This window comes from Melospiza melodia, chromosome 1, assembly GCF_035770615.1.
Source record: "Melospiza melodia melodia isolate bMelMel2 chromosome 1, bMelMel2.pri, whole genome shotgun sequence".
Classification (NCBI taxonomy): Eukaryota; Metazoa; Chordata; class Aves; order Passeriformes; family Passerellidae; genus Melospiza; species Melospiza melodia.
The window spans coordinates 140,545,352-140,572,594 of record NC_086194.1 but is presented as its reverse complement, the minus strand read 5'-3'; the positions used below and the strand labels follow the sequence as shown (position 1 = coordinate 140,572,594).

At 37.9% G+C, this 27,243-nt stretch overlaps 1 protein-coding gene across 5 annotated transcripts in view; it reads left to right on the top strand.

Moving 5' to 3' along the window:
• The window catches only part of NCOA2 (nuclear receptor coactivator 2), a 188,310-nt gene that overhangs the window by 126,654 nt on the left and 34,413 nt on the right, over nucleotides 1-27,243 (top strand). For all 5 annotated transcript variants that reach the window (XM_063170152.1, XM_063170140.1, XM_063170144.1 and 2 more), the window contains 7 exons: nucleotides 9,984-10,087; nucleotides 14,174-14,351; nucleotides 15,753-15,938; nucleotides 16,781-16,882; nucleotides 16,978-17,118; nucleotides 20,363-20,510; nucleotides 22,901-24,170. In XM_063170152.1, the coding sequence (XP_063026222.1) occupies nucleotides 9,984-10,087; nucleotides 14,174-14,351; nucleotides 15,753-15,938; nucleotides 16,781-16,882; nucleotides 16,978-17,118; nucleotides 20,363-20,510; nucleotides 22,901-24,170 (2,129 nt within the window). The remainder of the gene's footprint in view (nucleotides 1-9,983; nucleotides 10,088-14,173; nucleotides 14,352-15,752; nucleotides 15,939-16,780; nucleotides 16,883-16,977; nucleotides 17,119-20,362; nucleotides 20,511-22,900; nucleotides 24,171-27,243) is intronic.

The window sequence follows — 27,243 nt, the reverse complement described above, 5'->3', positions numbered from 1 at the left end:
TAAGGAGAGGGGCCCAAGCTTCTATTTCTGAACACTGGGCTGTTATAGAAGAAAACTTTGCTTGTCCTTAATGATTTAGAGGTTTTTTGCAAAAGATTTATCTACCATAATCTGGACTATTAGAAACAGTAGGAGCCCTGTAATCCATGTTAACATGGACACATTAAATTAAAGTTGTTTCTGTTCTTTCTTAGCTGTCTTCAATTATCTGTGCTCCATTTTGGCCTACGTTTTATTATGGAAACTTCTTTCATAAGGAGCCCATGATCCATTATATTGCTTTTTTGTGGGCCACATTAGGTCTCTTGAAAACTTATGCAGTTGTCAGTGGCAATTTATAAAAGCAAGAAGATCTTTGCGTGTTTTTGTGGATGATCTGGTGTGTCACAAAGATTTATTATCAGCATCCTAAAATAAGACAGATATTTTGTAATCATGGCAATGTGGCACTCAAAGAAAGCGAGTCATCTGTTTCCTTTTAACAGCTGGTTGAGTACAGAAGAGTTAGGCTTCAAGAAATAGAGTCTGGCTAGATTAATACTCCTCTCTAGTATGTTATTTTGGCCTAAGTTTTGGAAACTCAAAAGTTTAATTAGCTTGGCAACTGCATCTGCAGATTCTAGTCTAAAGTGTTAACCCTTGTATCTTTATTTTCAAAATCTGGCCAGTGTTTTAACATGTCAGAGAACCAATTAGAGGCTGTTAACATTTGTAAAAGCAATATATTCTTTCTGAGACCATGGTGGAGCCCTGTTTGGAATAAAATTATCAGATTCTGCCATGTTTCTTGTCTTTGAAAACATTAGCTCAGCCAAAATGTTAAAGAACACTGGACTTCCCACCATTTAGACATTTATATCAATACTGTTTTGAGAGATGAATTATCAAAATAAGATGAGGTTACTCATTTGGTAAATATCTAACACTTATAAAATTGCAAATGCCAAGAAATACAGTAAATTTTTCTCTCCTAATTCAGCACATACCAAAGAAAATAATTACTTTGTTAAACGAAGTGATGCCAAATATTTGTATCTCATTTTTCGGTGCAGAGGTCAGTTAGCTTGGCTCTTTCTTTTGAAACGCAGCCATATTAATGTAACAGATTTTAAGTCAGTGCTGATGGCTGTGCAGCATTTGTTATCATGCACAGTTGAGTAGTTTACGTGAGTGTTTTGAAATCATGTAAATAGCAACAGATGCAAAACCGTTTCCTGGATGTGTTTGTGTATACAGCTACAGATACATATATTTGAATCTGCTTATCAGATTCTAGCACAGAATAATAAGTGACTGATTAAATTCAGGGTATTTTGGGGTAAGGCACTGACAGCCAATGTGCTTAATCTAACACATGTACTCCTTTATTGTTTGAGTACTGTATTTTGGTCATATATTAAATACTGTAAATGACACTGTACTCAATCAGATATTTGTGATTATACTGGTTACTAGACATTCTTCGGAAATGTAAATGCAAAAAGAGAATCCCAAACCCCTGTATTTAAAAATGCATTTTAAAACCAGTGAAAATTAGAAATTCTCAGCATCATCCCGGATTTTGGCCTTTTGATAAGGACATTTCCTGGGCAGGGCACCTTTGATAATTAATTTATTTAGATATTTCCCTAATCAGTCTGTATGCACTATAAAGACAGTGTTGGTGGTCTTTTGGGGGAAAAGATGATCTCTTTAAAACACAGGAATACATGTACCTTTAATTTTTCTGTTTGCAAGTTAAGCACAACCTTTCATTTCATATAAAAGCATATGTTGAACATACTCAATATTTTAATAATAAGACAGGTCTAAAAATGTTGCAGGAGTAAAGCTATATCCAGTTATATTTCTTTTCATCTTTTTGAAAACTTTGTGGAAAAGGTTAATGTTGCAGCATGTCCAGGGATTCAACAGGTGATAGTCATGATGGAGGCTTAATTCCATGTTCTGGAGATGAAAAATAACTTTCCACTCACAATGTGGTAGTTTGACACATCATCACAAGTTCAAATGAGGCATGGGGTGAGGAGCAGTTTCTGGATTCAGGGTTCCTTTCAGTCTTAAGAAAGGATTTCACATAAAGGGTAATACAGCAATTGTCCTCCTGTGTCCTTACTGATAAATAAAAATACTAGAAATAATACCACCAAAGAATTTATTTTAATTGCTCCATTGTTTCATATTTTTATTGTATGCTGGGGATGGATCAAGCCATTGAGGATTTGGGGTCCCAGATAGGACATTTCTCTTTGGTCTTCACTTGAGCAGCAGCAGAGAAAGGGTTGTAAATCTGGGTTTTACTGCAGTCCCCAGTCCTTAACTTACCAGAGACTAGGAGCCTTCTGAGGTGATACCAGGTAAGAATAATCTCTTGCTCACTGCATTAAGTAGATAGATCTGCAGATAGTAGTTACAAAGTTCTGTAAATAATACACATTTACATATAAATAACAACATCACTTTCAGCTTTCCCTGTTATATCCAAGAGTTAGCAATCTTCATATATGTTATTTAAGTGTGTTTATGGATGGGATTCTGCCTTGGTGCTCTGAGTGGTGCCATGTGCCAGAAATTCAGCACTGCAATACCCCTGCTCATGGGGCTTGGAGACAACTGGATCCTGGGGCCAGGGCAGAAGGAGTGGGCACTTCCACTGCTGCCACTGTCTGCTTCCTCACTTCCAAGAAGCAGACCGCTGAGTTTTGTAATAATGAGAAGGAAAAGAGGTCATAGATGTTGATGAAAGCAAAGACAGCAAAATGAGAGGGAGGAAGAAACCAAGGAGAAGGTAGTAAAATGCTTATTAAAGTATTTAGCAAAAAAATACATATAGAGATAATAGGCTTCTGTCCCTCCAGCAGTTAAATATTATCCTTGGTAAGTTGAATTTCATTATTTTTGTCCTTGTTCCAGTTTAACTGAGCTGGGGGCAATTATTTTGCAGGCAGTCCTTCTTACAGGAGGTGTATTGAGTGACAAAAATGCTGACTTGTACAAAAAGAGAATGATGGCAAAATGTCAGAATTATTAAGAGACAAAACTAGTATTAATTTTAGGTGTTATTACTTCCATTTGTTGCTATTCCAAATTTCATCATGGGTTTTCACTGCTTGTTTTCTTTTCAGTGTCCATGAAAATTTTATATGCTGGCTACTGTTACTGAATTTTCTAAGAGCGGGACTTCACTCAAAGCCTGTAAAGCTGCACGAATGTTTGCCTATATTTGATGGGTTTGTGAGAATATGAAGCTTTCCATAGAGTTAGTGCCTTAGTGATGCTCCTTTAGCATGGGAAGGTGGGGTAGGTATGTGTGGGACTGGAGAGCAGCTGCACCACTTAGAGCAGCTTGCGCTGGAAAAAGAAACCACAACGTTGTAAGTGCTGCTGCTCCTGAGCGAGTAATTTCACTTACAGCTTTCCAAGGGCTTTTAGCTCAAACCCTAGGGTCATTTACCATTTAAGTGTGCTTCCACCAGCAGCAGTAAATATGAAGCTAAACCATGTGGATGTGATGAGCAGAACAGAACACGGGCAGATGAGCTGGGCAGGCGAGCGTGCAGTGGGAGTGCAGCCCTTCCCAAGCAGAGGGGAGCCGGGCTGACGAGAGGGCTGTGTCAGGGAGGTGGGCAAAGCTCTGCTCCCAGTGAATAAACGTGCTGAGAAAAAGTGCAGCTGTGCTTTTTTAATATGCACTGCAGGAGATTTCAGCAGCCTGATGATATATCATGCATTAATGTTGAAAAGATAAACACATTTGGAGAGCACAGGAAGGCCTTGTGTTTTTATGTTAGCAGAATGCTTCCTAATGAATAAGAACGTGCTGCTGGCTTCACAGAGCCATATGGCAGCTTTTCTAATTTTAGTTCGGTGCAGATGCATAATTCTCCCTTGTTTTACCTCCTAAAACCTTCCTGAGATGTTGCATAGTTTTTCCTGTAAGACTCGATCTATAGTTTCTGGGGGAAAATATGTATTCAAGAGTCTAAGAGCCGCTTTGCTCTGGACAGATGTGTGCTGTGTGATGAAAGAGCAACCTCACTATATAATCACTTCCCTAAAATAGTAGCTAACTTTATTCACAAGGATGGGATAAGCTGGTGTTAAAATTGATTGCTGAAATAGTTGCTGTTTCTTAGGCACTGCTGTTTTGAAAAATTGCTTGCTTTCAGGGAATAAAAACAACTTGTGTTGAGGCAATGGGAACTGGGTGAGGACGTGCATGGGGATATCAAGTTTCAAGTGAGCCATGGATTGCAGTGCTTTGAATTACACAGCTACAAGGCAGAGCTGCTTTCCCTGTGGTTAACCAAGCATCAAAATAACTTGCACGTTCTTCACTGCTTTACTTCATCATGTGTAGTGATCCAAAACTACTCACATTACCAAATACAATTTTTTGGGTTTTTTCTCTTTTTTCTTTTATTCAAGTTGGTACATTTGAAGGCACTTTCTGTACAGTCCTATTCATGTTAAAAACCTCCTGTCCATTACCAGAGTCAATACAGTTACTTAACAATAGTCATACACAGATGTTATTGCATCTAATATTTGCAATGTTATTTAATCTGATGCTCAAAACTGTAAGGTCAGCTAAAATATGGCCTTTGCTAAGTATACTTTCTATTTTATGTTAGCCTTAGTTTTTAATACTGTATCTACCCTTACCTTTGGACAGTTAGATACTTCTGCGTTTTTGATTGTTTGGGTGTTACTTTTGCACAGCAAAAGATCATGCAGGGCAAACTTAGATATAAGAATCAGGCAAGACAAAAGTTGTTGGCTAATACTTGCCAAAAATGGAAAAGATGAGTTGTTTTCTAGATAGTTCCGGTGTAAAATTTAATTGCATGTTTCAGCTTTGTATAGCGTTTAGATTCACTTTCAACTGATGTTCCTGTTACTGTTATAAGGATCTTGATTTGTATGATTTTTAATTTTTTTTGAAAAGGGCAGAGTTGAGTTTTCTAGTGTCACTTATTAAAATCTCTTTGTTTATATTTTTATCTATTGTACAGAAAATGTATGTGATTTGAGATAAGTGTGGCATTTCAATAGCAGTTCCAGAAAATTACAACGAGCAGGAATTACATACAGGGCATCTGGAAACCCTGTTTTAAACACTTTTGGATCGTGAACTTGAATTTACCTGTTACAGGGTATTTGGGGTTTTTTTGTTTGGTTGGTTTGTTTTGTTTTTTTTTTGCTTAACCTTTTTTTTTTTGGTGGTTTTTAGAACATGGGTTTTTGTCTGCCCAGCATTTCACCAGCATCTCTTTTTTGCTCTTCTTGTTCTGTGAAGAGCCTTAAATGTTGCTCCAGTGAAAAATAAGCTACATCTGTGTTGATGCAAATTTTCACTTTCAAATTATGCTTCATCTTTTTTGAAATTCCTGCAGAGGCTAAGTTTTGCTCTTTTAGTTTAAAAATGCATCTTGGTTTTGCAGAGAGCACGAAGGGGGAAATATTTCTGTAGCAGGTTTCCTTAAGGAAGTTGGAGCAGAGCTTGGATACAGACAAAGAGAGCTTTTTGAGTGGTTCAGCTGGTCCTGCCGGCCCACCTGTAGGAAAGTAGAGTTTGAAACACTACCAAGAGAAGGTGATGCCTGTCATTAACACTTCAGAGTCTGCTGTCAGAAATGCAGAGAGAAGTGACATAGTTTGAGTTGGGAGGATGGAAAACCAAGAGGGCTTGCTAAGTTAAAATGTAGCAGGAGACTTCCAACTATTGCTTTTGGCTTCTATTTCTCTGACTTATGAATTTCTGTTAAACTAATGTGATTTCACAAAGGTTTGCTTTCAGAATCTGGAATGAGCTTTAAATAAAGCTTGAGGCTTCCCACTCATATATTTGTCAGAAAATATTTTTGAGGGCTTTTTTTTTCCTTCTTTATTCTGTATGTTAAATGTAGAAAAGTAAATACAGTTTATGATCACTAGGAAGATGCCCAATTGAAAATATTAATATGTATTTTAGTATAATACTGCTTATGCAATTGTAAACATCTCCACAGTTTAAAGTCTAAATTACGCACATCACTAAAATACTACATAATTGGATGTATATATTCTTTGTAGTATCTCTCTCAGGGGTACTTGTATTTTATTTAAATTTTTTTCTCTCTCTAGGCTAAACTCTTAATTGAGCAGAGCTAATAATTATTTAATGTGCTTCAAGTTTATACTACTGTAATTCAGATAAAATATGCTTGATCCCTGGTAGCTATATTCATAAGGATGGGACCAGTTTCTCATTCCATGCTGCCTCTCCAGTGCAGAATTCCCTGTATGGAGATGAAGCCATGGGAAGTCCCTTTCCATGCTGCTCACTTCCTGTGGCTGCAGAAGGCTGTAAATACAGCCCTGTAAATACAACCTCTGTCCATACTCTTCCTCTGCTGCCCTTTGGCCACTGTGCCTGTAGGATAGCTGGTAGCACTTGGCTGACATTTAACAGGGGCTGTTCCAGCAGGAGGCATCACTGGCAGCTGTGAGGTCAGGGAAGCAGCTCCCACTCTCCATGTGGCTGCAGTGGCAAAATCCAGTGGCTGTGCTCAGTCAGAGGGTAACACCAGGGGTTCTCCTGGGCCTGGGAGAACAAGGTTCTGAGGGGCTTTGCAATGTAGCTCTCTAAGCCTTGACATTCAAAGATCATTAATGTAGCATAGCAATTATAAGCTCTCTGAGCTTTTGATTTCTTTGTTGGGCTCCCATGAACTCAAAAAAGATAGAAGTAAAAAGGGGAAAGTGAACTTTACATTTTTGCACCATTACTTAATGCTGGAAGCTGGAACTGTTAAGAAAAATGAAGAATACTGACTTGTGATAATGCATTATTTTGTCAGCATTAGAAATTCATGTATCAATCATTGGTTTTTTCCAGCCTTTCTGTAACAAATTTTTGTTGTCAATTAGCCCCGTGGGCTGTATTGCTGAGGGAGAGATTTGCATTTCAAGACATTCCCCATGACTGACTGTCAGGACGGCACTGCTGACAGGATTCACACTTACTTGTCTTGGAAGCGCTGATAAAGTCTACTCGAGGGGCTTTGTAATTCAGTCCAAAATGGATCATTTATTGCATAGTTGAATGTTATTAGTAGCTGCAGCTTCTAACAGCGACGTGAATTACAGCTGGTCCTACTCAGAGGCTGTCTGAGGCCTAGGTTTCCTATACAATGCCACTTAAATTTAAGTGTGGCTTACGGCCTGGATGTGTAGCCTCTTCTAAGCTCTCCAGCTACTTGAATTCTTACCCAATTAAGTTACAGATCCAATTAGGAAGTCAGTCATTTTGGAGCACTTGTGATTTATACTTTTCAGAGTGCCTAGCCAAAGTTCATGAGTAGTGAGCATTGAGTATTAGTAGTTCATGAGTGGTACATTGTCACCATCTCTGGGAATAGAGGGTGGGTAACATTCGAGTAGAAATAGAATTTTCATATTTTCTCCATTCATTATGCTTTTTCCTTGAGAAAGCACTGAGTTTATTGATTCCAACAAAGATGTTGGGCTCTCTGAGGAAAAGAGTGTAAAAGAAAATGAAGAAGTCAGATGATTGTGAAGGACAGCTGGTGATGAAGCAGAAGCAGTCAGGGATCAAACAATCAGAATGGAGAGAAGAGGGAAGTGGAGAGGAAAGCAGTGGCTCTCAGGAACTGGATGTGAGGCTTGAGAGATCCTTGGTCTGACCTGGTATTGCAGCTTCTGTATTGATTACTATTATAATAATTTAAAATGTCCACTTTTTCCTTTGTATAAAACCTCATCAGTGTGCATGAAAGAAAACCATTGTTTTTATCAATGTATAAACTCCATGGTTGTAAGAGTGAAAAAAATCAGCAGCAAATATTTCTTATTATGTAAAAATAATTGGTAAAAGTAGTCTGTAAACTGGTGACATAAGGAAACTGTAATGAATGTGCTTTCACACCATTGTTGGATCATATCTGCAGCCCCTCCATTTCTGGCTCATAGAGAATAATTCCATGTTCTCGCATAATCAAGATGGTATCAATGGCTGAAACAGTGGTCAAATGAGAACAAGAAGCTGGTATCCCTGTCCATTCTAATATTTTGCAGTGTGAAAATAAGAGATCACTTTATGCTAGCAGGAACAGATGGGAAACAGATATCATCACTGGCTTTATTAAAAGCTCAACTCTATTTTTAGAGGTCTTTTAGAATTTTTAGAACATGTTTTCAGTTTCGTATCATCATATGGTGCCAACTCTGCTGTGTTGTAGCATGGGAAGGATTGTTCAATTGTTTTTCTGTTACACCTAATTTCTGCTTTTTGCCAAAACAAGGGAGGTAAGGAAAAGAATAAAATCCCACCCCTAGTCTAAACCAGAGATACTAATTTTATGTCCTCGTGAGTTCAAGTGGCAGAGGAAATGTTAATAGTTCTTTCTAGTGAATTTATTTCTATGAGATTATGCTAATCAGACTGATTTAAAATTAGATGGTTAGCTGCAACTCCATCTTCAGAGCAATTTGCTAAATCATTATTCACAATGGTGTTACATAGTGTATAACACCTAAGAAGACAGCTAAAATTTTTGTGAGTCTCTTCATGAAAGCAAGAAACCATAGAAATCTAGGATGAGACAGCCCAAGTGACCAAAGCCTTATTGCCAGCAGGTGATTGCTGACAGGAGGACACCCAGGGCTTCACAAAAACTGCTCCTTTACTCTATGTCTGAGCAGCACATATTCACAGTGACCTTAAAACCTATGCCAGGGAAATTCAGAAGAACTTTACCTGCATTATTGCAGATCTGCAGATAGTGGAAAATACTGTACACTTGGATACATTTTAATTTGCATGACTGATGTTTTAATTTTCACTCTCGGTAATTTTCCAAAGGCCCTTTGTTCCATCTGCACGTGGTACTTTCAGTAATTCCTACAATGAATGTTCTTCTAGTTTATTGTTGAAGACATAAATTCTAGTTAAAATTTCAGTGTGCTTTCATGTTTAGTAAAATAATTTATTGCATTATATTAAAAAATAAGAAATTTATATTATTTTTAATATTCTAGGTTGCAGGATGGTCCTAGCTTTTACATAACTGCTGCTTGAAATATAGTAAAATAATTTTGAATATAGAACTCAAATTTTATTTTGAGTATAGAACTAACAACAAAAATTAACTGGTTTCATTAATTTACAATGTACAATGTGCATTAGAATATGTATTTTACATACTGGTTTTATTAGTTTTATTAATTCATCCTTAAACAAAAATAGCATTATTGAAATAGAAATATTAATACATTACTTGATAGGAATTATAAGCCCACTAGGTTTGAAATTTCTGTGAAAATCTCTTACATTTGGAGTTGGGTATAACCTGTGATGCTGTATACACATTTTAACGTATGGCATTATGTTCCAGGAACTGAAATCATTATTTTCTTGCCTGCGATTTTCAAATGCAGCACTTGAAGTTGTATGCAGTTCTAATAATATATTGGTAAATAAGGCGGTATGAAAATGACGTGATAGTAAGAACGTGGGTGGAGACATGGGAGCAGAACTGAGGCCGCTCTTTCTCGGTACTGAAACCGTAGATTGTGGACTTCTGTTTTTCCTTCTAAATATAGCGGTCGTGGAAATGCTCTGCAGCTGTAAGCTTTGCCTGCTCTTTTAGATCAGTCTGACTACACCTTGAGCCTAGTTTTTTGCCCACTGCACCTTCATAAAGAGCCCTTGTCTTTGCCCAGTGTTAGGCTCTGTAGTTTGGTGAAATGTCTAGCAGAGAAACATGAGAAATTATTTCTTTTGTGTCACAAGACCTGAAAACTGAGAAGCAAATAGAGTAGCTGTGCTTCCATTGAATCATTATGGGAGACTGCCTAATCTCATTTTCAGAACTGTTGCACTGTAAGCAATTCACAGCTCTTCTCAATGCTCTGTGGGCTCTTGGTGTATCAGTGAGATCAGTCTTCTGTCGCTTAACACATGGTATTCTCTCTTGCAGAAAAAGCAGCAGCAGCTAATGAGGATGAAGTGCAAAAAGCAGATGTATCGTCTACAGGTCAGAGTGTCATCGACAAGGATGCACTTGGACCAATGATGCTTGAGGTAAAGAGCACAAAATCCCTGTATTTAGGGCAGTTCTGCTCCTCCTGGGATGAATGAAATGAAAAGGTGTAGTCAGAGGTCGCTGTAAAGGAATGGTCAAGAGAGACAAACCATCCTGGCTACTTGGGATTACGCCATTGAAGAGTAGGCAGCATATTTATTTCTCTTGCATTCAGTGATGAAACTCTCTCAACTTGAAGTAGGGAGAGGCCCAGAGAGTTCTGCTTCTTTGTAACATGGACAGCTTGAGGGGCTTCAGCTGACAGCAAGTGTTGGGTGTCTGCTTGTGCATGTTTTATTTTTTCTGAACCACAACAGCTGTGGAGGACCTGTTGCACTTAAACATTGACTTATGTGTACTTATGTGTACAAGTGAAAAATATTCCTCTAAAATTGCATGTCATTGCTATACTGCTTTAATATTTTATCATTTCAGCACTTGAAGCAGGACTCTTCCCCCTAGAATATGAAAGTAATGTAGGAGAGATTTTCAGGATGTGTATTTCAGTTTGTTCAGTTAAGATTTCTGTCTCATTTTAGCAGTTATTTTGATACCCCAAAAGGCTGTATGATTCAAGCCTAGCTTCCAAATGTGTGTTAGCAGTAATGTTGGGTAGGTATGTTATCAGGGATCCTTATGTCATGTGCACTACTGCTTTATCTGCTTAAACTCACTTGCAAACTGTTTATTCCCATCCCATTCTGCCTGTGGACTTCATTTGTAAGGAAGAATAAATGTAACTTTAGGTAACATAAAACACAAACTCTGAATAAAGCTAAGGGAACCAGCTTTGGCAGAAGCATAATTATTCTGTCATTTCTGAATGCCTGTATAACAGTTTTAAGTATCTGGTCTATTTTTCATAATTGGTCAAAAGAAGACATAGTTTTCTATACTGTGCATGAAATAAAGGCTCCAAATTCACACTGCAAAACATAAGATTAGACAGGTTGGAGGCATTGTTCTTTGAAAAGTGGGGATAACAAATCAATTTATTTTATTTAATATTTATTATACATACTCACTGAATTGAATGTTGTTGTTTTTGCTATCGAACAAGGTTATGCATTCATCTCCTACACTGCTATGTTAAAATTTATCTTTAATTTTCTATTAATTTAATTGTAAGGACCTGTTTTGTAAGGACAAGGAAAATAAGAATAAGATTATATTTTTCATGGCTTATCTTGTGTGATTGGCTACTGCAGCAAACATGACATGTAAAATCATCCATTTATTCTGTTGTTCCATTTAATTTAGTTTTCCTTTGCATATGAACAATGAAACATTGTGGAAATTAATGAACCACCGTTCTTTTGCACGAGGAAACTTAAAAAGGACTGAAAGTTGTTCTATATTTGCTGTGGAAAGACTACAGATACTTTCTTTGTGTCTTTATCACCTTAAGGAAATGCAATTCAGTTATTTAATCTTTACAGAACCCTTTTATACAACCTCTTAAAAACCCCCTACCTTTTCTCATTGCCAAATAATAATAAAAATTGCAATGCTGATGAACAGTTTATTAGTTGATTTGGTTTAGAAATGTTATTGTATGTTTTTATTAGAGAATAAAACTGAAGAATACTCAAAATAATGAGTGTTTCCAGCTGAAGAAAGTGAGTAAAATTCATCAGGCAGCTGCCTCTGAGGAATATTTTAACATATTTCTTGCTTAAAGCATAAAGTAGATAGGAAGAAGCTGTGGAAAAATAGTCAAGAGAGAGATGACAACATCTCAAAGAACACAAATATATTTTCTGTTCCAATATATAATCTAAAATATCTGTTTTCTTGATTTCTCTTCCATCATACTGTCCATTATTTGTTCAGCCATTTTCCCAATAGCTCTGAAAAAAAAGTTTTTGATTGTGGTGGCTCACATCTGGGAACAGAAATAAGAAATTACTGTGAAAGTGGAGCTTCTAAAATATTCAAGTGTCTAGGTGCACTAACTTCCTCAAAGGCCTGCTGCTGCTTACCTGCAAGATTATTTTCTTAAGAGAATGGAAAGAAATGAGAGACTGAAATATAAGGGCCTTTGTTGCTCTAAGCCCAGATGGCCACATCTGTGATCAACTCAAGAAACAGCTGTGAGGGAACAGCACAGAGAGCACTTCTCTGCCAAACAAGTTGCCACTCCAGGAAACAGTAGGGAAAACTGAAGATTATTGTGGGATGCCAGTAACTCTCATAATCTCTTGCGTGCCATCTCCACCTTTGAAAATTTTCTCTTTAGGACTCCAATAAACATCTGTGCTAGCTTTGGTTTTGCAGCCCCTGTGATTGATGTGTGGACAGCTGCCAAGCAGGATGGTTCGGCCAAACCCACACACTTCTGCCAGCTCTAAATACCGTGGCTTCTATGGTTGGCCAACTGGAGACTGATGTGGCTAGCATCTTTTTTTTCTTTAATTAGTTTTCAGCCAACTCAGCTCTCTGGTCCAGCTCTTCATAACCTCACACAGTACAGGTTGCTGTTGTGGTGTAGGGAGTACTAAATCAAACAGGCCATGCTTACACTGGCTTTAAATGGTGGTGAAATGCAGCCTAAAACACTAATCCATAGCAGAGATGCTGATTATGATACTAGAAATTATTATGCTGAAAATTATACTAGAGCCTCAATTTATTAACTAATTTGTAAATCTTTATTAGTTAAAATAAATACTACTCAGCAGGAAAATATAATGAATGTTAAGAAAGTACATGTAAAGGATGGATCTCACACAGAAAGTGAATCAACAGGAGGAACCAAAAATTATCAGAAACTAAAAGAAGGCAATGATAAAAAACAATGCCAGAGATTAGAATTTGTGCCAACAAGAGGACAAAAAGACCTGGTTTATCTTAATTTAGAGGCAGTCAGGGAAAGTACGCACTTACACATTTCTTTGTGGGTTTTATTTTGTTTAAATTTTAAGATAGAACAAAGAAAGCATTTGTCAGCCATTGGCTCAGCTGCTCCCCTTGCATTGTGCTTTCACTGACCCTCCCCTGGAGCAGAATCATTATCTAACTTATCTAACTAAGTTGGGAAGAACCTGTGGAGCTTGTATATTCCTACCTCCACTGGAGTCTGGTCTGAGTAGAGCGGGTGGCCCAGATCTGAGTCCAGCCAAGGTACGAATATCTCTTGAAGGTGGTTCTAAAGTCTCTTGCCATATCTGACCACCTTCATGGTGGAATTTTTTTTTCTTGTATCTCCATGACATTTCCTGACTTGCAACCTGTGTCTGTTGCATCTCATCCTTCCCTTGTAAACCTCTGGCCTAGAGCCTGGTTCTGTCATCTCTTTAGCCTTCTGCTGGGTGGCTGAAATAAAATCCATCCTAAGCCTTCTATTTTATCATCTAAATTTGCTAACTGCTCAGTAATGTGCAATGTTTTAAACATCTCTCTGTAACCAGTGGACAGAACTGCCTGCTAAGACCAACACATGAGTTGTACAGTGTACAAGTTGGGTCAGATCAAAAATGCCTGGTGCTTGCTGTGGCAGCTCCTCCTTGTTCAGACTGTTTTGCAGTGAGCTGTGTTCAGATTTAGTGTGGATCCACTTGGTTTTGACCCACAATGAATTGTGGGTGGCCTGTTTTTCTAATTTATTTCTGTCCCTGGAGATACAATAACTAACAACTCTTCTAGTGATTTCCTGCCAATCCTTAGAGAGGTGAATAAATTAGGCAAAGCTGCAGAAGTCTGTGTAGATAGTTAATTGAATGCTTAGACAAAAAGCTTTGGTGCTTTTAACTTTTTATTCCCCCTTTATCTGCTTATATGACATAAAATTAGAGGGATGATATATTTCTACCATCTGCAATCATGCATGGAGATTGTGGGTTTCATTATTTTGCAAAGTGTGTACCTTTCTGTGCTTTTGCCCTGCTGTCATATAAGTAAGATTAGAGGCTCAATCTGAAATGTGTCCTTTGCTCTTAGAGACAATAATGTAAGAACTGGGATGGATGAGGAAAGATTCAGTTATGTCTTCTGAATGGAGTATTTATTTTCTGTGTATTTTGTTAATCTGATTGTTTGCTGTTGTGTTTTTCTCTCTCTCTGATTTTTTATTTTTCCCCCTTTAGGCCCTAGATGGGTTCTTTTTTGTAGTGAACCCAGAGGGTAATGTTGTGTTTGTTTCTGAGAATGTGACACAGTACCTGAGGTACAACCAAGAAGAGCTGATGAACACAAGCATATACAGCATCCTGCATGTAGGGGACCACAATGAATTTGTCAAAATCCTGCTGCCAAAATCTTTAGGTATATAACTTCTCCTGATATTGTACCATTACTTATTTAACTTTGGTTTTGTAAGTCAGCATTTAAATAACTGAAGTTAATGTCCTGACACTGCTTACAGTTTCATCGTATACATTATTTATTTTTAATGTATATATAGGCTATGAATGATTAATATTATTCTCAAAAGCATTCTCCACTCTCTGCAAATTCTTCTTTGTTAAAATTGCTTTTAGTAGTTCATGTTAGCTGATATTTTTTAATGGATCTCCAGAGTGAATCTAAAAGACAGCATTAGCTATGTGAACTCTGTTAGTTCTCTGTCTTGGCTGCTTATTCCAAAAATGGCCCAGGAAGGGAGAAATATAAAAGAAAAATCAGAAACCTCCTTATATTAGAATTTTTATTTCAATGGTTTTGTTCTCAGCAATACTTAACTTTAAGAAACTGTTTTTGTTAGTTGCAGCCATTTTTGGGTTCATTAATATTAGTTTTAATGTCATTGAGTGTTGGAGGAGATGAAAAGAAAGAGAAAGTCAATACTGGGTTCCTCATTTACTCACAGCAGTTTAAAAAGTATTGCTCAATTCACTTTAGCATTTTATTACTGTACTTATATACTCTGAAGAAGCAAAAATGTAAATGGCTAAAGTCAATATATTACTGCATTTATTGCATTTTATAACTGAAGGGGGCAAGCAAAGAGTATTTTAAATATGACCCTGCCATTTCCTAATGTGGTGTAACAGTGATTCACTCTGATTGATGTCCAGTACCTATATTTGTGCATCTCAGGATTTTGTTTCTTTTTTTACTTGTCTTAAGCACTGTGTTAGGCTTTAGTTTTATCCATAGCTCCACCCAGGTCGTTTCAACCCTTCAGTCTTTCCCATTGTAGCTGTGACTGTATGTTTCAATTTATTCCCTATTGTATTGCTTCCTGTTTTTATAAGGACATATTAGTTTCATTTCTTTCCCTTCTAACCTGGACAGAGATTTTTATACAATGCAGCCATGTCTTCTAGTAGTACCTTTTAAGTTTGCTGGAAAGATCCTACATACTGCCTTATGTTTTTCAGTCTCATTAATCAACTTGGTCTACCCAGTAGGCTTTTGCTGTGCTGTGTAACTTTTACATGCACCAATATTTAGACTTATATTCTGCTTTTCTACTATGTCATTTTGAGTCACTTGTGAAAACATAATAGCTGAACAAATTAGCAGTGCTCTTAAAATCTGTTAATTTTATAAATGACCTAGTTATGTGCTGGTTTGGGCTTTAATATTATAATTAAATTGTTGTTGTTAAATGAGCTTGTTTCCCAGCCAGTTTGTAAAACATCTTGATTAATTTCCTGTGGATAAGCAGCAGAAATGCCTGGTAGCAGCTTTGTCTCAGCACCTGATTTTGCTTTTGCTCAGTGAATGGGGGATCCTGGTCCGGTGACGCTCCGAGGCGGAACAGCCATACCTTCAATTGCCGCATGCTGGTCAAGCCTCTGGCTGAGTCTGAAGAAGGCCACGATAACCAGGAAGCACATCAGAAATATGAAACTATGCAGTGCTTTGCTGTTTCTCAACCAAATTCCTTCAAGGAGGACGGTGAAGGTAATTACCATTTCCAGTTTGTGTTAATGCACTTTCAGGGCAGTTGATAAAGTTGACCTCTAAGTCTTGAAAATTGGAAAAATTCTTAGGTTTGGGGGCTTTTTTATTTAACTGTAGAAATGTGCTTTTGTGTCTTGGCTATGAGGATATACACTTGCATGCAGCTATTCGTTAAACCAGCTGAGAGAAATTCTGTTTACCTCAAAGGGAGATACCCTAGTTTTATATTGCTGAAATTGTAAAAAAAATGTAGCTGACTAGGAAGAAGGTTTCAAAGGGCAATTTTTTGAATTCTTAGAATTTGAAGACAATCGTGGTTCACCATTTCCTTTCCCATTTACTACTTCAGCAGGTAAATTTCCTCAGATTGTTTTGTAAGTGTTCAGGTAAGTAAAAATGGTTATAGTGAAGGTGAGTTCTCAGGAACAGGAAGCATTTGAGGCAAGTTTAAGGAATTTGACTTAGAAAATATGAAGTGGGGAGTGTTAAAGAAACGTGCTCTTTGTGCATGCAGTATATTCTCTTTTATTACTTACTTCCTGAGTGGTTGAGCTACTACAGGTAGATTCATAAACATGTGCCAATACTTATGGATTGTGGTGGAGTCCTTGTTAATTTTTCTTCCGAAAGAAAGCAAAGCCACCTTTCGTGTTTTATTTAATGTTTTAGGAAGTAATGAAGATACAAATCTACTGAGTTTTGTCTATGCATGTATTGGTACAAAATCTATATTTTGGTCTGAATAGATTTAAGGAACTTTTTTAAAGTATTTCTGAAGTCTTTGTGGAAGCAAAAGTCTTCCCTTTTCATGAAAATAAAATGAAGTAACATTTTTCTCTAAGATTTGCAGTCTTGCTTGATTTGTGTTGCAAGAAGAGCTCCAATGAAGGAAAGACCACTTCTTCCTTCGTCAGAGAGCTTTACTACACGCCAGGATCTTCAAGGTATTGTGAAATAAGAGGAGAAGTTTTAATTGTATTTCCTTTTCCTCACTGGAGAAATTGCTATAACAAATACTTTCTAATGTATCTAATATCAGGCAAAATAACTTCATTGGACACAAGTACCATGCGAGCAGCTATGAAACCTGGCTGGGAGGATTTGGTGAGAAGATGCATTCAGAGGTTCCATTCACAGCACGAGGGAGAAATATCTTTTGCCAAGAGGCATCACCAGGAAGGTTAGGTTTCATACTTTTAGTACTTTTTATTTTTAACCTGTTTGCCATTTGTATCTCTTGGTTGTTCTCTCTTTGTTATGCTTTCAGAGCAATCACCAGCTACTGACAGTCCCTTTCTCAAGCTGTTTTACTTAGCACACTGATGGCTCTCTCTCTAGGGAGGTCTTCAGCTTTCTCACTGGTTGTTTTATCCTTCTTGTTACAACTGTGCCATCCTGGAGTGTGTTTTAAATCTTCCAAATGTCAAAATTATTTTGGAAGGAAAGACCCTTGCATGCTGTCCAAATGTTCACTCACCATTATTCTTCAAAACCTCAACTCACACATTGCAGTTCATTGCCCGTATTCCCTTTCTTTACAAAAATGGACTTTTACTGTCACGTTTCCTGCGAGAAACATTGAGCGTAAATTCCCAAAGCTGCACCTCTCATACTGTTTGGAAACCTACATTGCTGCACTTTATCTAGCTGATAAGTGTTACAGGATATACCACAAGCACATCTACTCAGTCAGGATTATGGCAGGTAAGAAATAGGAAAGTACTGCACTTGGAATGGCCCCCATGAGGTTCCTGTGGTAGTGACTGGGTGGGGATTTTTCATAAAACCCTTATACTTCTAATTCTAGTAACACAGACCCAAATTAATAAAAGCAAATAACCCTGTCTAGTCCATGGGAAAGTAATTTCAAAACCAATTGGGAATAGCTGGAATGTTTCCAGTACAGAAGCATCATTCTTTGGGTTCATGTTTAAAGAACAGGGTTTACAGCTGGCTTGTAACAAATAGTTACCATGGTCATTAAGCAGCAGATGTGTCTTCTTGGATACTAAATTATAACTGGAATATCTAATTATTCCACCAAATATACACCAAAAAAAGAGCTTTAGTCATGAGGCATTAGTTAAATGTTCTTTAATATGTTCTGCTTTCCTGAAATCTTCAGGTGGTCTTTTAGAAATGTGGGGTCACAGAAATGCTGTGTTATTTTAGATAACAGTTTTGGGGGTATGTACAGTAGAAGTGCTAAAAGTTCACAGCCTTGTGCTGTGATTTTAGACAAATGAAGAAGGCAATATGCAATTAAAATTAAACAAGGGGTCTAGAGAGCAGTTGAAGGATTAATTTCAGTCTTCTTGAAGTTTTTCCTGACCAAATTTGCAGCTACTACCTTGAGTCCTAAGGTTGAATGAGTCCTTTCTTAAAATTTCTGTGAAGTGGTAAAAATATAAGTGTTTTGGCATTTACACTGTATCATTTTGCAGTTGTGGCTTAGGATCATCATGTAAATTGTAGAATTAATCTAAATGAGAGGGCTCTTTTCTTCTTGTCAAAATGAAAAGAGTGAGTGATAAGTGGAGGGAAAACCTCTGGAATTACTTCCCTACAAATGATACAGCACTGAAGAGGAATAATGGCTGAAATATTTTGCTCCCCTGACCTGCAGTATGGGGAAGACAAACAAGTCATATCTTGGGCTGGAGCATCTTTATGCTTGCAGTTTTCAAGTCATTGTGGTTTGAGAATGGAAGCAAGAAAGTAATGCTCTGCTACATGTAGTCCAGCATTACAGTGTGAAAAAAATCTAGCATTAGCTTGATAAACAATAAAAAACATGCTTTAAAATTATCCCTCAGTGTAAAATGCAGAATATATGGTAAGTTTTTATTGGCCACGGTCAGAAAAATAGCATTTCCTCAAGAGGAATATGGAAACATTCTTGTTTGCTTAAAGAATTAGTTTGGAAAATGATTTAAGTAGAGATTTCACTTGTATCCTGTTGGCATTGAGTACTGGAATTTCCTGATGTGGTATATGCTAAAGTTAAGAGCTTTGGACCTTCTGGTGCCCAAAGGTTAAACTGAAACAATGACATACCTAACAGTGAAATTTTGTTTTGTATTGTTTCACTGTTGTAGGTTTTTGTTTTTCGTTACATTTTTACTCTGAAAAACCCCTTCTGGTTGTTTAAATTGTGCTTCCTGTTTTCTCACTGCCTAGATAATACTTTGCAACCTTGCAGAACAATATATAACAGTGGGGGACAGGGAAGGAAAGCAATCGTTACCAGTCTTGCAAGGCTGAAAATGTGCTAGCTCTGTAGACCAGAAAAATAAAGGCCACACTTGGAAAACCTCGTCATTTCATTACAACAGGAAATATTAAAAGACTAGCCATGAAATGAAGATCACATGATAATATTAATTTTAAAAAATAAAATAAAAAAGAGAGAGACAGAACCCCACAGAAAATATAGATGTATGAAAAAATAAGAAACTAAATGTATTTGTAGTGCTTCATTCCTATTTTTTCCCTTAATGAGTATATGAAAATTTTTGGAGTATTTTACTTCTCTCATGTCTGCAATCCTAATGTGATTGCTTTTGGACTAGAAATTTTAAGGGACCACACTTGTTTTATTGATAGCAGAGAGTGAACAGTAGAATAAATGTTTGGGAGATGTGCTTTTCCATAACATGTTTTAATATTTCGTTAAAGAAGTGTCACAGAGGTGTATGGAAGTTAAAAAACTGAATTTGTTTCAGTTCAGATTTACATTAAAAACTTAAAGGGCTGCAGAATGTGTACAGTGAAGTAAACCCCAAACCTGAAATGCAATCAACACTGAGAAAGGGTAGCAGAGCCCCGGTTTTGATTTAGGTAATTTTATTTGTAATTTTTTAGACATATATATTTTTTATTTGTTCTTTTAAAAGTAATAATTTCTCTTTCCAGTTCTCATTTCTAATTGTTCTTAGGTAAGAGTTTATGCATTTTTTAAATTAAACAAGTAGTGAGAGTAACTGTTGCAAGACAATTTAGTCAGGTTTGGAGGAGAATATACAGGCTAATGGAAACAGATGATCTAAAAACTAAGGATACTTGTATCATATCATCATGGTGTAATGGTGCAGTGAAAAAGTGTTTGAGGAACAAAAGGAATTAGACACATATTTGATGAAAAGTGAAATGGACATCAAGAGCTTCCTGTCTGCTCCTGGAATACATTCTGTTTCATAGTATCTTCCTGTTATTGCTGTCACTCCTTGCAGATTTTCATTTGATCGCCCTACAGCATGCGGGATCCTTTTTTTTTTGTACACATCTATTTATTTTCAAAATGTTATTTTTATTTATTTTGCTTAATTAGCTCCACATCTGGGCATCAGGGCTAAGCATGAGGTGTCGAGCAGTTGAGCAGTGTGCCATTAGCTTACCTGTGTTGTTGTTGTGCTTGCCTGCAGTGCTGAGGCAGGGGCTGGCCTTCAGCCCCGTGTATCGCTTTTCCCTGTCGGACGGCACCATCGTCTCTGCCCAAACCAAGAGCAAGCTCATCCGCTCTCAGACGACCAGTGAGCCTCAGCTTGTCATCTCCTTGCATATGCTCCACAGGTAATCCTGGCCACTTCCTTGTTGTAAGCATACTGTTGTTATTATATTTCTAAAGTCCATACCTTCTGAGTGGTTTTCTACCATGCTGCTCTTCTCAGCAGTGCAGTTCCTTGTGGCTTCATCAGGGCTCTCAACCCACCCCCTTTTATCCCAGTAACCTTCACGAGCCACAGCTACTGCCCAACTAAGGACTTCACAGCTGTGGCTCATTTAGAATAACTAGAACTGGCAAGGCCACTTATATTCCCCAACACAATACATTTTACTGTGACTCAAAGGCCACCTATACTTCCTTGCGTCCACACTCTGCTGAGAGTCATGCAAAGCACGAGGTTGCCAAAGCAAATAGGTTGTTTAAGGCTGATAGATTTCTGTTGACCCAGAACTGATATCATGGAAACAAAGTAAGATTTTGAAATCAATGCTTGCAGCAGGAAAAGACTGTAAGATTGTTTCAGAATTTGAAAATGGCAGGCATGCTGGATTTTCAATGCCATGTTCTTATTTTCAGTATTTTAATTTCCTGTATTTTGCGTAGTAGATACAAGAAACTTTTCAATAGCGATTAAATCTAGAAAGCTTAGAATTCTTGTAGTTCATATTCTGTTATTGGTTCTGGTTCTTCTTTAAAAAACATGTTATGAGTATTAGAACTACACTTTAGACAAAGTGTTGCTTAATTCTTTGATTGTCTTTGTGCCTTGTCTTTTCTGGTGCTTGGCTTAGTGGCTCTCATATGTCCAATTCTAAGCAGTGTCACTACTGTTAGTTTGATTTATTATTAAAAAGTAGAGACAATAATATGCTAAAGTCAGTATTGAGCAATCACTGACATCAGAACTTTAACATACAATTTTTATTAAGTCATTGCACGTCCTGGTGTATTTGTACCAGATTTTGTTTCAGGCTTTATTCCCAGTCCTCTGTATCATTTTTCTTGAGAGGAAGAAAACAGTGCTAAACATACTTATAACTAAAACCATTTTATAGAAATTGTAGATTGATCGGGCTAAAAGCTGTCTGCAATTTGTTTTCTTTGGATTGCTGAATAGACCTAATATTTTATTAAGTGCCAAATCTTAAATTTTAAAAAGCAAGCACTGATAATTTTTAAATGGTACTCATAAATTTTCTTGCACTTTTTAAAGCAGAGTGCTGGTACTACTGTATTTGTAATAAGGTATTAAAAATACCCCTTTTTTATAGTTAATGTTTTTCGCCTTTGCCTTTATACCTAAGGTAACCAATACAGAATAAGAAGATTCACTGCTCTGTATTTTTCAATTATTTTACTACTCACACTTTAGCAAAATGAAGGTTTATCTGCACTTACTTATACTGTGCAAATAGGAATGGTTTTTGTCTCATGGAGAATGCATATTAGGAATGTTCCATTTATATTTGGTTTTGGAAGTCTGGAGTTGATTTGATTTTTTTTGTCAGAATCTCATTTTTTTCCTTCCTAACCTACTTGGCTCTGTCTCTTTTGTAGCTTTTAGCATTTGGGAATATATCTGATTTTCCTAATTTAAGTTTTAGCACAGAGTAAAAAGTGTATTACATCCTCCCATAAACTAATTAAAATCTACTGAGGAAACGAAAAGTGACCTTCAGGTGCTCTCACAAGAGCTTTTTCTCTGTGTGTGTGTGTGTGTGTCTCTCTTCTCTTTCTTCTGTCTTGAGGCTTACATCTCTAAAATACAAGTTTCAGCTTCTGTGTGTGTGATTTGTTGTTTTTCTTCTCCCCTTTTCCTAAATGCCTGTGCAGGACTGGATTGCTAACAGACTGTTCTCATTCTGAACAAGTATCCAGTAGTTCCCTTGGCTCACAGGCTGTTTTGGAGCAGTATTGAAATACTCTGGCAGTGTAAAAATGTGACTTTTTCAACTTTCTTTTCACTATGAACTTGGTGGGCAAATAGCCCACTCCAGCCTTGTGGTGGGGCTAACTTAGAGAAATTCAAAACTCCAGCAAACAGCTGTCCGCAGCTGTCTTGTAAAACATGTATTTGTTGGGTCATATGTTTCAGATGAGATTTCTTTCATTTCTAGAAATTAGCTCTTGCCAAACTGTAGAGAGATACATTAAAGAGAGTGTGAAATTGTAACCTATCAGCATTTCTAATGACTGTCATTTAAATGAGGTTTAATTTTGTTTTTCCTCTCTTTCATTGTTTTCTAATGAGGTACTGAAAAACCATACTGTTAATGTTCAGCCATGTTGAGAGTTGCATATCACTTTTGTCAAATTGTTGATTTGTTTCTGATTGTCGAGGTTTTGTGTTATTTTAAAGTGAGGTTTTGGGTTTTGCTTCTTTTTCCGTTATGTAATTGCAAGTTGGCCACTGTCATGTAGCTAACAGGCTGTTTTTCTTCCTCTTGCCACATAGAGAGCAGAATGTCTGTGGAATGAATCAGGATTTGACTGGACAAGGAATGGGGAAGATATTGAACCCAATTAGTTCCAGCAGCCCTGCCCATCAGGCCATGTGCAGTGGGAACCCAGGTCAGGATATGACCATCAGTAGCAATATAAATTTTGCCATAAATGGCCCAAAGGAGCAAGTGGGCATGCCAGCAGGCAGGTTTGGTGGTTCAGGGGGAATGAACCATGTGTCAAGCATACAAGCATCCACTCCTCAGGGTAGTAACTATGCACTAAAAATGAATAGCCCCTCTCAAAGCAGCCCCGGCATGAACCCAGGGCAGCCAAACTCTATGCTTTCCCCAAGGCATCGCGTGAGCCCTGGAGTGGCAGGAAGTCCTCGCATCCCACCCAGTCAGTTCTCCCCTGCAGGGAGCTTGCATTCACCTGTGGGAGTCTGCAGCAGCACAGGAAATAGCCATAACTACACCAACAGTTCCCTGAACGCACTTCAGGCCCTCAGCGAGGGCCACGGCGTTTCTCTAGGATCGTCGTTGGCTTCACCTGACCTAAAAATGGGAAATTTACAAAATTCCCCTGTGAATATGAATCCTCCCCAGCTAAGCAAGATGGGAAGCCTGGACTCTAAAGACTGCTTTGGAATATATGGGGAGCAATCAGAAGGTACAACTGGACAAGCAGAGAGCAGCTGCCATTCAGGAGAGCAGAAAGACAGCAGCGAGAGCAACATGCCACCGGTTGTCAGTGGCGAGAGACCTGATGGACAGAATAAACTGCACGATGGAAAAAGCCAGACAAAGCTCTTACAGTTGCTGACCACCAAATCAGATCAGATGGAGCCTTCACCTTTGTCCAGTACCATGGGAGACATTAGCAAGGACTCCACGGGAGGGTTGCCTGGGTCTGGTTCAGCACATGGAACCTCGCTCAAGGAGAAGCATAAAATTTTGCACAGACTATTGCAGGACAGTAGTTCTCCTGTAGATTTGGCCAAGCTCACAGCAGAGGCCACAGGCAAAGAACTGAACCAGGAGTCCAGTAGCACAGCTCCTGGTTCAGAGGTGACTGTTAAACAGGAGCCAGCGAGTCCTAAGAAGAATAATAATGCACTACTTCGCTACTTGCTAGATAAAGATGATACTAAAGATATTGGTTTACCAGACATACCCCCAAAACTGGAGCGGTTGGACAGTAAGACAGACCCTTCCGGTAGCACAAAGTTAATAGCGATGAGGACGGAAAAAGAAGAGATAAGCTTTGAGCCTAATGAACAGGTAAGCTAATTTTTGCATTATGTGTGAATGACTTGTTCCAGGCCTGCATTCCTGCCATCTGACTTACACTAAGAGTAGCATCTTGGCACTTCAGGAGGCTGTTACCTGTCTTTTGAAATCCAGTCTTCACTCAGTTTCCCAGCTGGTGATGGTCACACTGTGCAAAAGCACAGGCTCTGCCTGGGAGGAGATGGCTAATGCAGGGTGCCTTTCCCAGATGGTAGTCAGGCAAGGAGAAAATACTCGTGACTCTTGGTTAGTGCTGCCTAATTGACAGCTTTTCCCACAGGCTGAGGTTGAACTGCTGTTGTGCTTGCTAAATGGGTCCTTGACCTAGCCCATCATAGCAGCTACGCTCCTCCCATGGAAAACAGGTTCATGCTCAAGAACAGTTGTTTGAAAGGACTGATAACAACTTTGCATTACTGGTCTTCATGTTATGCTTGACCTGCAAATTAAAATCAAAGCAAATAGACTTATGTGGCAGTCTGGAGGATTTGATGGGATTTTCTTGTAATCTTAAAAATTCTTTATATTCAGCCTCAAGTTTCTGTGAAAGATTAATTGTTCAGTGCAGGGATCCTGTCTCCTCATGCAAGGTTATCTGCATCGAATTTTACATTCAGAATTTCTTTGCTTTCTGTGCAAGATCCCTTGTTGCTGTGCTGCCCAACACAATAATAAATGGTGTATTGTTGGGACCTATGCTAAGTGTTATGTCACACTGGCTTTGATGCAGAATTCACTTTCCAAAAGCAGCAGGTCCACATCACCCAGAGTGCTCCAGTTTTCAGAGCTTTGCAGGAAGAAGGGGCACAGTGAAAGCAATCTGCTACTTCAGTATTACTGTTTATATTATTTATAAAATGGGTAATTACAATATCAATTTTAGTATAAAGCATTTTCTGGGAAGGTTATAACTAGCTGGAGTTAATGATCCTTAGATTTGTCCTACACTATCAAATCTCCCAGCTGGTCATTAATCCCCAGGCAGCCCTGTGTGTGAAGCCTTAGTTTGTAAATCATGATCAGATCATATGCAATGCAAATGTTCATGCATCTCATTCACAGCCATATCCTTAATTTTAAAAATTTTGTATATTTTCCAATGTGTAGACTAGGTTTGAGCTTGTTTATTTTTTAACCCATTGTATCTTTTTATTATATGTGCATAAAGACATTTTTGTTTATATTTTCTATATTGTATTGTGAGACTGAGGAGGGTTAGATGACATTTTCTTAGCCCTAAGACACAACATTGGATTAATATTTTTTTATTTGCCCTTTTGGCAGTCTGTAACTAGTAGACAGTTCTTTCAACAGTGGTTATAACCACAAAACATAGAGGCCAAATGTGTCACTGCAGTGTAGATGCAGCATTGTTAAAATCTCAGTTATCCAGGCAACTCCTAAGGTTACTTTGCTTTTTGTTTCAACAAAATTTGACAACTATTGCCACTATGTAGGAGCAATTGTGGTTTTTCAATCCTTCCCACACTTTAGGAGAAACCAAGCCAAATTGTACTAATTTCTCCTCACTGAAGTTTGCACTGATTTATCCTCAAGCCTGGATGTTAGTTTGGTTTTCAATAGAAGCCTATATTTTCTGGTGTTTGTAGAGGTAGGGTGTAGATTCTCTTTGAGAACTGATGGTTCATTAGGCTATAAAAATACAGAAATCAAGAATTTCATAGGTAAGCTAGCAAGAATGGCATATTTTTAACATGTCTGATAGATTTCAGTTCCTAGTTCAGATCCTACACATTGAAGTCAGTACTAGATTGAAAGCAGAGATCTTCAATCCTCCAAAATTAGTTACTTAACAAGAATGTAAAATTTGGTAATCACAAAAAACTGTATGCCCTTCCTCCATAGATCGAAATCATGGCCTTCAGATGGTTTGTTCCCCTAGAATTAAATTTCTAAAATAATTAAAATTTCCTCTTTCATGATCTCTGTGGAGTACACAAGAAACAGTTTAGCTTACAAACCAGTTCTCAGAGACCAGGTTCTATCCCCTCTAGAACTTTGTTGTCTAGTCCAAGGCAGTCCTACAAACTCCTTCTGTTGCTGATGGAAACACAGAAAAATACTCCAGGACTTTTTTTTTTTCCTTATCTTATCCTAATGTGTGTCTAAAACAGATGAGGTCAGCTGTTCTTTACTGGTATTCCCATTGACAAGTGGTAGCACAGGTGAACAGTTTAAACTAGCTGCTTTACTTTTTCATAGGCAACTTGTGTCTCACCCTAAATGTAAACATGAGACTAACTATAAAACCAGCTTTCAAGAAAGAGACTTCAGTCTCTACAAGCACTGCCAACCTCAAGCAGTTGAAAATCAGGTCTCCTGAATGATGAACTTCGTAAAGTGAATGGTCCATTCATTTTTTATTTTTAGGTTTTATGTTTCTGAGGCTGGGGAGGGATTTGAGGGGGTTGAAGTGTGGGCTGTGGATGTATTGCCTTTTCTTAACATTTGAAGACAGAGTTTGTGTCCCAGGAGAAAGAGAACCGGAGGTACGGAAAGGTCTGGGAGTTGGGTTTGCTCAGAAAACCACAGAGCAGTGCAGGAGCTGTGATAAAGTGGTGAGGGCTTTCTCAGCTCCAAGGTATGGAGCAGCCAGTCTTGTCACTGTGATGGAAGACTGCTGGATAATGACAGAAGGGCTTTTGTTGCTCCTGTTGGTTGTAAACAGAACTTTAAAACCCACTTAAAATGCAGTGAAGCCTGGACCTGAATAAACAGAAGTCCAGCATGGAGTAGGAGAGGAAATGGTGGGAAATACAGAATAATGTAAGTGTTTAACTGTCTGAAGGCCAGGCCTTTAAACAAATAATCACTTTACCCCAATTATAAAATCACTGAAAATATTTAGCATCAAAACTCTTCAGCTTTGGAAGATGGTCTCCCACAGGAAGTGCTCATTGCCTAAATTTAGATCAAAGCTGGAACTATTTAGTACAAGACTAGAACACAGATTCTTGAGCTAAATTCTTCCATCCTCCTGCATCCTTCCCCCTCCTTTTTCCTCCCATATGTAAAAATTAGCCATGTGCTTGTGTTACCTATT